The sequence below is a fragment of the Corythoichthys intestinalis genome, chromosome 8 (assembly GCF_030265065.1).
Source record: "Corythoichthys intestinalis isolate RoL2023-P3 chromosome 8, ASM3026506v1, whole genome shotgun sequence".
Classification (NCBI taxonomy): domain Eukaryota; kingdom Metazoa; phylum Chordata; class Actinopteri; order Syngnathiformes; family Syngnathidae; genus Corythoichthys; species Corythoichthys intestinalis.
The window spans coordinates 31,845,466-31,859,396 of NC_080402.1; the positions used below are offsets into that span (position 1 = coordinate 31,845,466).

Below are 13,931 nucleotides of genomic sequence, written 5' to 3' on the forward strand. Positions count from 1 at the left end.
TCCCATTCACTTACAATGGGATTTCAATGGAATTTACATTGAATTGATGCCATTGACGGCCATGCATGTCGAATCTACTGATGCCAATGTACTTGGATCCTATTGACTATATGGATGTCGATGCCATTGACGGCCATGGACGTCCAAAAATTTTCCCATTCATTTTCAATGGGGAAAAAACAAAATTTAACCAAATCAACAGAAAATGACCAGATATCAATAGGACATGTCCCCCAAACTTCCCTGCTTCCATTGACGCTTATGGGGGGTGCTGCCATTGACGTCTATGGACGTCCAAATTTTTTCCCATTCATTTTCAATGGGATTTTTTTTTTTTCCCAAAATCAAAAGAAAATGACTACATATCAATAGGACGTGTCCCCCAAACTTCCCCAATTACATTCACGCTTATGGAGGGTGCTGCCATAGACGGACATGGACGTCCAATTCTCCCAATCTTTTCTAATGGCTTTTACTTTGTTTAGTGCCATTGACTGGCATTATGGTCCATTCTATTGATAGACCTGAGTGGGGCTAAGATTTGTATCTCCACAGAGGAAAGACCAAGGTGTAATTTCTCCCGAAATTGCAGTTTCTAGTTATACTTATTATTAAAAAACAACAAAAAGTACATGTTTACATTAGCTTCAATTTTAACATACATCCTTTGTTCTTAAGTAGTTAAAATTGAGATTTCGCATTTAGTATGTGAGGAAATGAGGGAAAATAAAAATTGGGAGATGAAGGCTGGGGTTATAGCTGTTTTTGCTAGCTGTTTTTTTTATAGCAAATCATTGAAAAAAATCCCATTTTGAATGGAAATCAGTTTTTGTATGTGTTATAGAAATAACCGATCAAAACAGTTTTCTTTGCATTTCAGTAGTTTTGACCCCCCCTTAAATAAATAAATAGAATTTCTGGCTCCGTGGCGTCCATCATGTTGGGGAGTTCCGGCAAGAAATTCTAACCACTTTCACCCCTGAGTGTGAGTGAGTGTCTGCGTCCTCTTTCAAACCATTTACTCATCTAAAACAGTCATCAGCCCCTCAAATGGTAATAATGGATGTCAATTATTCCAAATTTTCACAATAGTTGGTGCATTATCTTTGTCATTGATTGGACTGAGAGGAGCAGCACCTTGAACTGGTTGCCTGCAAGGGGCAAAAACACAGTGTTTCACACTCTCACTCATAGCTTTGGGCTATTTGTGGTAGTGTCTTCAATTAACTGCATGCTTTTGGAATATGGAAGGAAAGCCATGCAGCCATTTAATAACAACTCCATGCAGGAATTGTGGTTTTAAGCAAGAAGCTCAGATCTTATTTTTTTTTATTTGTTCTATTTTCTGTTGATAATAATACAAAGCCAATCTTCAAAGTTGATGGTGAAGTTGGTGATGGTGAAGATGGCAAACAGTAGTTTTGCTGTTTTTTGTTAGTTAGAAGTAGTATCAGGTAATTTAATTTATGTGTACTGTATTCTTTAAATGTTGATTAGATATCGTTTTAGAAAAATGTATTTGACTAAAATCACTTTGCTACAAATTTGATGATAAAAATATAAAATGCCAAATAGTACTTTTGAATTGAAAAATTGCATCTATAGATTTGTGTTGTAAGGGGGAAAAAATCTAAAATTCAGAGAGACCATTTTTATGGTCTTTTGCACTAAAACTCCTGTTTTTCTTTACAGTGACAATAGTTTTTAAAAAAAATCAAGACTCAAAAAATGTTCATTCATTTTTATGTACATATGTAAAACAACAATTCATAACACAGTGAGATGATTACAAAAAAAAAATCTATACAAAAGCAACTTTTGATTTTCACAAAAAGGTAATGGCTCATGCATCATTACAAAAAGACTGACCATCATAAAATGTTACTGATAAGTAGGAACATTTATGTTTTTTACGAGTTACATTGATCTTAACGGCAGCATGTAGGCACCAACCAACCAGCACTACATCAAAGGAGGAATAATGAATGCTTAATAGTCATGATTCACTTCACTGGTGTCCTTCAGGTGAGTGTCAAGAAACCTGGAGGAGAGGGCAACACTTGACGCCCACTTTTTGAACAGGTCCTCTTTTGTCCCTGCCGTTAGGACACAATGCAGCTGTTTGTTTTGTTCATGGGTGGCCTGAAGCCTGCATGTTTGGGGAAAGTCTCCCTGCGTCGGCGAAGAGCCGGGCTGAGGCGGCTGGGCAGGTTGGCCTGCTGCAGGAGTTCCTTGAACACCTCCACCACATTGCTGTTGTCCTTGGCCGAGGCCTCCAAGTAACTGTTGTTCCAGTCCATCTCCACCACAGACATAATGTCATCTCCGCACACCCGCCTCTCGACCACGCGGTCAGTCTTGTTGCCAACCACCACGATGGGCGCGTGCTTGTCCGCCTTGATTTCCAGGATCTCATCCCGTAGGCTCTTCAGGGTCTCCAGTGACTCTGGGTCATCCACGGCATAGACCAGGGCGAAGGCGTCACTGTTCTGGATGGAGAGCTTGCGCATGGCTGGGAAAGAGTAACTGCCGCTGGTGTCCAGTATCTCTACGGTGATCTTGACTCCGCCAATGTCGTACTCCCGGCTGTGGAGCTCCTCCACTGTGCGCCGGTGTTTGACCTCAAATGTGTCCTGCAGGAAGCGGCGTATCAGGGCAGTCTTGCCCACCCCGGCTGCCCCCAGGAAGACGAGACGCACCTGAGTCTTCTCTTTCACCTCCAATGACATGATGGACACCTGCTTCGACTGGATGAAAGTGTCTCTCTCTTGTCACGCGCTGTGAGTCAACTTCTCTTCTTTAGTCAGCGTTAGACTCCAGTGTTTGTGTACCGTGTAGCCTGAAGGATGATGCACACACGCCTTTTATCTCTGTTTTGGAGAGAGAGGGAGGGAAAGAGCATGCACTAGCAGCCAATCGGCACACAGAAGCCTGTTGGAAAGCAACCAATGAAGGTGACACATGCAAATGATGGCCACGAGTGTACAAAGTGTAATGCAGTGAGTAAACGGCAAGAAAAATGCAGGATTATGCTAGAATTTAGATTTTCATAACCTTATATCAAAGCAAGACACTATAGTACCTGCCAACTCATGAGTTTAAAAAATTTTTTTTTTTTTTTAAATGAGTCCTCGCTGCAGATTTTTTAATTTTGGGTAGGCTGATCGTGAGCAATAATTTAAGATCCAAGAGCTAGATTCTAGATTCTGTCAGTGAATTTAAAAAGCGGCAGTTTGCCTCCAAAATTGCTCGTTTAAAACTTTTGATTTCCATTCCCAGTTGACGTTTACAGTCAAGAAACAAAACAAAGAAACCACACAACTGTTGCAAAAAGCCACTTAATTTACTGCTTAACTCAAATTGCAAAACCCTATTATGAAACGAGAATCAATGTGAGCTGTTGTAACCCGTCAATCAACGGCTATTTGAACAGGTTTCCAGGCACTAGATGTACAGTAAGCAGGGTTAAATTTCAAGCCACAGTGTATTTTGTGTGCCAAAAATCTCATGGCACACCAGGAAAGAAAAATGTCTGAAAATTCCTCACAAAATGTGCTTAGTCAGCATGCAAACTGTTTACACTATGCTATTATTATGTTGGATGAATGGCAACAGGTGGGTACACTGTTTCATTGGACCTAATACCATCTCATAGAAGAGCATTTGATTGAACTTTCAACATCCGGCGTTGGCATAGCTAAATAAAGAAAGATGCATCGTTTCTAGTCCATTTCAGTAAGAGCTTTTAGACTAATTATATATAATTGGATAATTTCCAGGTTTCACCTGACTATCTAACACAGTACTCTTCTTTCAAATAGTCTAATTGTATCATTGACAATAGAAACTTTTAATTGTTAATGTGGTTTTAAATTTTCTTGGTTTTGAAAGAAATGTTTCATAATGCCTTAGCCCAGTTCAGATTCCCTATTTGTTTTACCAAGTTAGCAATGTTAACTCACTCAACTACAGTCTTGTTTTAGTTGTGCAGTGAACCCCCTGAAAGTGTGCGCTCCATAATTCGCAAATGTGTGGATTTTGGGGAGAACTTTGATGAAATAATGCCGCACAGCTTTTTTTCGTGCAGGTGCAATTGTATTTCTCATTAAAAAAAAACAAACAAAAAACACGTTTATTTAATTCCATCTGGTAATTATTTTGAACTAATGAAAGGACCTTCATTTCGTCAAGTGAAATGATCTTACGAGTCGTTCGTAAATTCAAGGCACTGCTGTTCTAGAAGGAGCGTCCCATCTTTGGCCTTTGGGTGTGTCAAGGTATACCATTGTAATGTGTCAGTTCCCATTCCCAACGATTATTCATGTTTTGCTAAACTACTTCCTCTAACTACTTCCTCTTGAGAGAGCACATTATGGATCATTTAGCACAGGCGTGGCTCTGCTTCAGTCACCTCCAAGCGCCCTTGCTGCTTAATTACCTGTGATGTATCGCTTCAAACTGTAGCAAAAACAAATCTCCCTTTCCCCCCCGACTTTGTTCCCGGGCACCGAGCCTGTCTTTGCAACGCTTCCAGATTGCCTTGGAGACCATCATTCTCCCTGCCTTGTTAGGCCTGGCAACAACACGGGACAATAACAAGCCCAGAGGAACACCGCACTAAGCACCTTCTTCCTGTGCTCACTTAAATTTTGTCTTGTGATGAGCTCTCAAGTGTTGGTGTGATTTTTTTTTTTTTTTTTTTTTTTGCATCTGTACTCTGATTGACAGGGTAACCTTGCCTTACTTCTCTTCCCCTCACTGGCTGATTTGACTTGATATTTTACATGCCTTTCAACACAGGACACTTAAATTTGAAATTACAGACTGTACTCAGGGGGGAAAAATAACTCATTATATTCATTCATTCATTTTCCAGTGCTGGATTTTTGGCTAATATATCATACTAGTAATTGATTGGATATTTAAGATTTTAATGTCAACCGTTTGTCTGTGAAACCCTTTTGGATTTTTGACAATTTAAGGTTGTGTACTTGTCAAGGTTAAACACCCAAAAATGGCAGACAAGCACACGGAGGTTAAAGCGCAAGTTCCGTATTTTTTAACATTAATCTTAATCTTCAAGTTAGCAGGGGTTTAATTAGTTGGTGGAGTCGATTTCTACATATTACAGGCAGTTTCTAAGTTATTTGATAGTTTCAAGGCTGCGGAGTGGCTAAGCTAGCGCGAGTCAATGAGACCAATTTAGCATGCCAATAAAAAACGATACAGATCTACCAACAGATCCAACATAGTCAAATAAATTCCAAAATGCAGATCATTGTTCCAAAACACCCATACGGCCAAAACAATGTCACAAAAAACTGCCGTAATTCATTTCATTCTGCAGGACTATTTAAAAAAAAATTTTTTTTTTTTAGATGCATAATACAACCACAATGGAGAGGAGTGCTTTGGCCACTCGTGCTCACGCGGCATTCGAGAAAGGTTGGAAGTCGGACATCTCCCCATCGGAGGGTACAAGTTGCAACCTCAAAGCTTTCCAAGCAAATGTAAACAGCAAAGATGGCTGATCGCGACAAGTTTTTTATTTTGGCCATCAAAAGACATTTGACCTCCAGCAAACCTGCCTTCTCTTAAGTGATCAAGTAGTGGAGGCGTTCCAATGATATTTTTCCAGATTGGAAGTTGGTAACTCTGACTTCCCACCTTACTCGAATGCATCATATATATCTGCTGAGTTAACTGACGGCCGGCAACATGGTGAAATGTGCATTTAGAGGCTGTGGAAACAAACAGAAGAAATGGGCAAAGTTTCCACAAATTTCCTATGAAGAACGAGGAACAATATAAATTGGTTACTTGCTACTAGAGGTAAGATCTTAAGCCCGAGTCCGAAACTGACCTGGCCTGGGCCCAAAATGTAAATGATTACGTTCGGGATGGGTCAGACTGGGCTTCTCTCTCGCTAACTTTTTAAAAAAAATATATATATATATTTATATATTATGTATACTAAAATGATGCATGGATGTCAAACTAAGGAAAACTTGTTATGAAATAAATAATTTGGAGGAAACAGAAGGTGCTGTATGGTAATTGCAAACAGGAGCCACAGAGCCAGAGCATGCCCTGCGCACATGAACGACGTGGCCCCACCCTCTTTTTAGTCTTCCCCTCCGCATTCATAACATGTTTTTGACCTGGTATTTCGATATGGAGCAGCAAAAAGTTAAAACAAACTAAATACGGGGGAATTGAAAAGTCAGGCACGCACCGGTAAGAGTGCGGTGTGGAAAGGCACCAAGTTGATTGTTGAAGATGCTACAGAAACCTGTGTCTGCATCGCTGAATGTAACGAATGTGGCGCTTTGCTCACATACGAGAGCAGAAAGACTGGTACCTTGACACTGAGCAGGCGTTTAAAAAACTGTACTGGCAGAAATAATGATTGTCAAACATCTCTGTTATCATTTATTTCGAGGACCGCATCTCTTCGTGCTAAGCAGGATATCGCCGACATTTTTTGCCTTTCCTCCTTCGCCTGAGTCCTCACAAATACATCTAAAATTTCGGGTTTGTTTTCGGGCCCGGGCCTGCAAATCAAGTTAAATTGATCGGGCTAGGTCGGGCTTTATTACCCGCGGAGCTTGGTCGTGTCGGGCTGGATTTTTTTTAGGCTCAAAATGATCTCTACTGGCTGCTGGCTACGACATAAAAAAATCAGCGATGAAAAAAAACTATGTGATATCACTCCGCCCTGCTCCTCTGCAGATGCAGGATTACAAATGTTATGCTGTTCATACTGCAAATATTGACATGCGATGGTAAGTTTTAATAATTTTATCCTGAAAACATAGCCAACACTATTGATTACGTGGGTCATCGATGATTTTCATGTGTGCATATGTTGTTTTTTATTGGCATACTAAGTCGGCCTAATTGACTCACGCTAGCCTAGCCACTCTGGAGCCCTGAAACTGACGAATAACTAACAAGCTACACGGAATTTGTTGGAGTCAACGGCACCACCTAATTAAACCCTCGCGGAAAATGAATGAATGAATAATGCAAATATCAAGCCTGATGTCAAGAATTCTGAACTTCCCTTTTAAGTATCAGTTTTTTCAAGAGTAGTGTGGTTACAAGCATGCGCACATGACACACAGTACAAGGCCCACCAACCAACTCTCAGCGTAATGCAGGATCACTCGCCCCTTTTATTGAGATTTTTGGAATGTCCTAATCACACAACAGTTTCGCTAAAAGATGGGAAGCACTCACACATTGATTAAAAAATTATCTGGGTGAAGCCATCCATCAGCTGCATGACCCATAAGACTCGGGTCATGATTTTTGACTTGTAATTTCTCAAAGTAGCTTCCTTTGATGAAGGCTGATTTCACCTGTGAGGAACAGCTTGCACAACAACACGGCCTATAACTTTTTAATATGATGATTTGTAGTACAAAGAATATCATGAAGTAGTAGTATCAAGACATTGTGGTACCTCAACATACATACATTTAATTTGTTCCAGGACCTAGTTTGTATGTCGAAATGGTCATATGTCGTGACGAATTTGCCCATAAGAATGATAATTTGATGTGTTTGTTCCACAGCCCAAAAACCTATGATAAATCCTTCATAAATACCATACGTGGAGTTTAAGAGGGGGGCAGGAGGCATGGACCCCCCCAGTTGCCGAGAAGTGTCATTGCATGTAATTGACTTTCCTATATACGTATGATTTTGAAATTAAGAGTCTTCCGGTAAAATGTCTACAAAAGTTGTATAGCAATAAAACAACAAAAATGAATGAATTGAACTTTTAAATTTTTTTTATAATAGGTCAAAATTATTTTTCGAACAGATCATGTGACTAGCACCTTAGACCAGTGGTGTCCAAACTATTCCACATAGGGCCGCAGTGGGTGCTGGATTTCATTCCTACAAAACAAGAAGACATCTTTTCACCAATCTGGTATCTCACAAGTGTAATCAGTTGATTGCAGTCAGGTGCTGCTTGTTTTAGCACAAACTTCATTAATTAAACTGTCTGTGCTCGATTGGTAGGAACAAAAACCAGGACCCACAGCGGCCTTTGCGGACAGGTTTGGACACCCATGCCTTAGACGGTTATTTGCTTTGGTTTGCCAAAACCACCTGAGGACCGAAGAGGCAAGATGGGTATACGTAATTTTTTCAAACCTAAGCTTTCAAAAGCAACAACAACTACTGAGCAAGACCTAAGGATTGAAAATGTGGACCACGAAACGCCAGAGAGCACTGCCAAAATGGTGAGCGGAGTTTCAATTTGCCCCATTAAAGACGCTAATTGTACAACAGAGCCACCACCGGCAGACGTACCATATTCAACGGATGACGATATTGGTGAAAATTATAGCTGTCCTAAGCAGCCTGATTTAGAATTTCTCTCAAAAAAAAAAAAAAAAAAAAAAAACGCTCATTTTCAACTTATTATTATAAATATTCATGTAAGTTAATTTTATTGCTGACACTGCATTTTGGAGTCAACATGTTGTGCCCCCCTGCCCCAAAAGTCAAATTCGTCATATCTCAAGCAGATGACGAGTCAAATTTTACAACGTATGTCGAAAAAAAATCATATCTCGATGCATTCGTATGTCGAGGTACCACTGTATTGCAGTATAAAATATACAGTAACAATACAAACAAAGCATAATAAACGAGTTAACATATTTGTACAATTATTCCAGCAGTACTGTAAATAAACTTGACTCTTAATCTGTTTTGTTGAACACTGTTATTTCAAATTGTTTTGAATGCATCACTCATTAGGAATAGCAGTTAATGTTTGTACTAAAATTGACGCTGGACTTCCCAGTTATCAATATCATGTTTTAATTGTCTTTGTTATTGGCTAATTCTTTCCATCTGTAATAGTGACTATGTGTGTTTGACCACCTCAAATTTTAGTAATTTTCATAACCTGTTTTATTTACCCACCATAACCATATGATTCCTGGCAATTGATAAAGCCGCTGGTCTGCAACGGTTGAGACGTGTAGCAGCAATGTCACCTTACTGATTGGTAATACCCAGTGTGGTATGAAGCGGGCTCTTACTGCAAATAACTGATAAGTGACAGTGACAATGGGAGGAATTAGGTATGGTGTTTGTCTAGCTTTAAGCTACAGCCGCCCCTGGTGACACAGAATCTCGCTCACTCACTATGTTTCCATGTATGGAAACTTGCACGTGCTTTAAAAAAATTTAGCAGATACCCCGTGACGAAAGTTCAGCCTATGTGAGGAGGCGTGGTATGCTCACAGAAAATTGCTGAACTCTGTAAAGTGTCGAGCATAGACAAAGTGAGTGTTCTCCTGCAGAAGCAACGTCCATATACAGTATAGTATGTCATTAAACCGTTTGTTAGGTTGTTTCAAACGCTAATGTAAAGATGCGTGTTTGCTGAAGCATTTCAGTAAGTGGGACAACAAATGTTGAGTATATGTCATTGTAACGCACAACCTACAAATCAATTTGATGCATACCTTTACATGGCACGGAGAAAAGTGGGCTTTCATTCGGGAAAGTTCGGACACTGGTCTGCAGTGTCTGGTGAGTCAAGTAGAAGTTCTCATGATTTCAAGATGGGCGTGGAAATGAATGTACATTTAAAATCATGTCTACATTATACTTTGTTTTATGATGGTCCAAGGACTGATAATGGAAGTGATGCAGCACGTTATTTTATGAGGTTTGCATGTGTGACTACCTCAATTTGTAGTATTGTTTAAATCAACTAAACAACAAAAATGAGTGTAATTTGTGTAAAGATTTTCTACAAGATGATCATTTGTATATGTGTAAATACGGGGTAATTATGTGTGCTACGGGTATTTATTTATTTTGAAAATGGTTGGGGGAAATGAATTGTTGTTTATAACTTTTTAGGGAAAAATACATACGAGCTCGGGTCTCTTGAGATCTAATTGCAAAACCAAAATGAGTTGACACACCTGGTTTAAAGGTTTCAGTTTTTTGTCTTTCTGCAAGGGGTTGGGCTAGGCTTCTTAATGAGAGAAACCATAAACGTCTTTGGAGAAAAGGGGAACAAAAATTGTGTGGTGCCTCCTTAGACCGCAGCTTAACGTGGAGTTTTCTGGGTATGCAATGCTATCATGTAGCGTAAACACCCTCATAACTAAAATGACTCAGCCCTAAAAACACCAATGCACAAATACATTTAAAAAAACAAAAAAAACACAATTTTAAACAAGACTTGCATACACAGAAAAACTTTTCAGACCAGCCAAAAAAACAAAAAATAAGGATAATTGACAACCGAAAACTTTACTTGAGCCCAAAAAGCTCTCGCATCTTGCTCCTTGGCCTAAACTACGAAGCTGGTTTCCTGGCTTAGCAGGGTAACTTCGAGAGTAAATTCATCACATGCAGCATATCTTTCCGTCTTACTGAGACTACGAAAGGTGGATATGTTGGAACCGAGGAATGTTGCTATGGCAACACACGCCACATGTCAAACCTGGTCGTCTCAGTTTTAGATCTTACTTAACCCCAGGATTCCAATTAACCACGCTCGATTTAAACAGGACTCCTCCGCGGACGTGTCCTCTTGACAATGACCTGGACGACCTGTACGATCAGAGGTTGCGCTAGACATTTTCGTTGTCTGTCATTTTGACTGACAGGGTCATAAAAATCTGGTCATAATCTATTTTTACCCGTCACTTAAATTTTTAAAATGATAATGATGACATATTCAATAGTATTTAGTTTTCATTCAGTTTTAATTAATATTGTAACGCTTGCTTGGCGGCGAAAAATTAGACACGTAACCCGCCGAAGTCAGGCCCTCACAATCGAGCGGAATGTGTGCCTGTTCTTGCGCTCTTTCGCGAGTGGACAATATATGTATTCCATTGGTGATGCTGAATATCTGAGTAAGAACACTGTATGCCGTGCGATTCGGAAAGTGGTAGGAGAGGGGTATGGAAACGCTTCAAATTGATTGTTGAAAATGCTATACAGAAACCTGTGTCGGCTTCGCTGAATGTAAACGAATGTGGAGCTTTGCTCTAATACAACAAATACATTTAACGAACTTTTCCAGCGTTATTTTGTTGTGTAAATGCATTTATAATAATCATAAAAATATGTAGACTATTTAAACATTGAGAAAACCTGCATTTTTTTCCTGGCAACTCGAAGAGATTAAAATGTCAAATCCACTGATAGAACAGACACACAAATATAAAAGATACAAACGTTTATTGAATATGCATCTTACACTTTTGTTTAACTGTTGGAATTTGTTACAAAAGACGGGCTTTAATTTATTATCATTATGCACCAGGCATCGTCACAAATGTGATCACACAAAATGCAACCACGCATCGCATCCCCGCATTTCCTTCTGCTCCTGAGTCCTCACAAATTAAACAAATTTTTTTTTTTTTTTTTTGTTCTTTTTTCGGGCCTGCAAATCATGTTAATTGATTGGGCCGGGTCGGGCTGGATTTTTTTTTTGGCCCGATCTAACCTCTACTCTGATGATGTTCAAAGGACATACATACATATTTATACAGTCAATGGGACTAAACATACAATCATCCTGCTTCATGTGGTGATGATAAATTATTTCTTGCATTTAACGTACCAAATTTTATTTTATTGTCCTGACAGCAGGCTTCATTTCTTTTCATTGAGATTATTAAACTGGCATATTGACACATTTAAACGATCTGTAATTCGCTGCCAACAGACCAGTCGCGCTCTACTCGCTGAAGCGGTGTTGGATTTCGCGGCGAGGGTGGATTTTAATTCCTCATAGCTCTACATGATTATCGCGCATTCCTCCTCCGTGAAGTGGTGCCCGTGCTATCGTCACAAGTGGTGTTTGACTCTGGTCTCCACCCCCTTTTATGTGAACGCGCAGAAACTCCGATTGAGTTGACATAGGTTCGACTAATCAACCTCATAATCAGCATCGTAGCACCAATTGACCACAAACCAGGTAACCAGGTTTTGTCAACTCTGGTTGCCTGCTGGTAAACAGGATTACTTCTTGGGAGGTTGAACTCCGTTCGTAGTATAGGCCACAGGTGTGCCCAGACTACTTGGACCTTTGTCATTTCCCAGGATGTAATGTTTTTCTCCTTATTTTAATTTACCATCAAACTTCAACTGTTGGCCAATAAGCCCATTGATTGTTGTTCAAGTTCTAATCTTTGAGTTAACTTTAATAGCACAGTGCATTGTGTCATATAGTATTTATATTTTTAATAGTACCTTGACTTCAACATGTGTGAGCACGTGCGTCTGGCTTTTATATATGCAATACTATTAAATGAGCTGTCACCAGCAGACGATTCAGGCATGCAAAACAGCTCGGTGTATAGACAGTAATGGCAAAAATGCACTGAGGTGCTTGAATGTGACACACGAGTACGCTGTTCATTATGACTCACTGCAACAAATGGAAAGCCCACACATCTATTGTTCATGTTATTATTAGCATGCATACATTGCCATCGAAAAATTATATAAGCTGAACATTACCGAGAGTTCAGAAGAGAGCCAAACATTTCCTTGAGTACTGGCAACTTACCACAATTGCCCCCGACAAGGTGCGATTTCCCAGACCTTTTTGTTTTATGATGAGGCCGTCATGTCCCGCCAACATAACAGCCAGATGGCTCCATGTGCTGGACTGAAACTAATGTTATCAGCAATGTAAACACTGTACATGACACATCAACCAACAAATGTTCTGATGACTTTCCGAACATTCAATGAACCCATATCAAGATTTTTCCGGAAACATACTGTTACTTAATTCATTAAAATAATCTTTCCACGTTTTGTTCAAAATGGCATTAAATCTTACCAAAAAACACCAATAAATTTCAGAAAGTATTCTCAAGTATTGTACTCCATAAATAAAAATGCATTAATTACATAATTAAAATGTAATGAACTGTTTTTGCATCATGATTTGACACTTGATTTTAAATTGAATATACAAATACAGATAGTCCCCGGGTTACGAACGAGTTCAGTTCCAATGCTGGAGTCGTAACCCGAATTTCTGAGTAAGTCGGAATTAACCATTTAATTTTACAAAATAACCATCCAAAAAGTCTAAAAGTATTATATTTTGTTTAATGATTGAGGATACACTGCTCTATGGTGGCAGCGTTGGGACTGGCTGGACTGTCGCCTTGTATGACTGAGAAGCAGACGTAGATGTCTCATGGATAAAGGATAGCAGTGCTCTGGTTTGGCCCACATAAGGCTGTAAGTTGTTTAAGCTCATATATGTTTGTGTATGCCTTTGTAATTAAGTTTACAGGAAAGGTTTGTGGAGTTACAGTACGTGTGAGCAATTTGCTATGAATTGTAAATTAGTTAGCATTCGTAGCATTTAAGCTAGCGGACTTTTGTTAGGCAAATTAGGCTAATCTACTAAATGTATATATTGATCAGAGTAGATGGACGTTTGAACACCAATTGTTTGGTGTCAAGTGTTTATCGTTAAAATGCGTGTCATTTGGAACATAAGTGTACATACAGTATGTGTGTTACAGCTTTACAAATTGTCAAAAGTGAAGGAAGTAAAAAGTATCATAAAGCACAATTGCCTTGCTTGCTGTCTGTATAGCTGAACAACTTCACGTTTAGTGAGGACAGAGCACGTCATATTAATAAAGTAAAAAATAAGATACTGTGAGGTAAATAAGGTACTATTTAAGCGACTAAAAACAAAACAACAAAATAAAACGACTGGAGACAAAATGGCGGATGAGACTCTGGCGTCGTAAAGTCGCCAATGCGTAAGTCGGGTTCGTCGTAACCCGGGGACTACTTGTAATCATCTTGCGCTGTGGCTTTTTTGCCATGTGTATTGACATGAAGCCAACAAGCGTTGTGTAAATTTCTGTTGTTCGTTAATATGCAACGTG

General features: G+C 39.4%; 1 protein-coding gene across 1 annotated transcript; it reads right to left on the bottom strand.

Annotated features, from left to right (window-relative positions):
- Positions 1-1,661: 1,661 nt before the first annotated feature.
- Positions 1,662-2,827, bottom strand: LOC130920828 (GTP-binding protein Rhes-like). Its single transcript, XM_057844302.1, has one exon. The coding sequence runs from the start codon at positions 2,727-2,729 to the stop codon at positions 2,103-2,105; it is 627 nt and encodes a 208-aa protein (XP_057700285.1). The 5' UTR covers positions 2,730-2,827; the 3' UTR covers positions 1,662-2,102.
- Between the last annotated feature and the right edge of the window lie 11,104 nt (positions 2,828-13,931).

Coding starts and splice junctions, on each gene's coding strand:
- LOC130920828 (XM_057844302.1), bottom strand. CDS start 2,729: ATGTCATTGGAGGTGAAAGAGAAGACTCAGGTGCGTCTCGTCTTCCTG.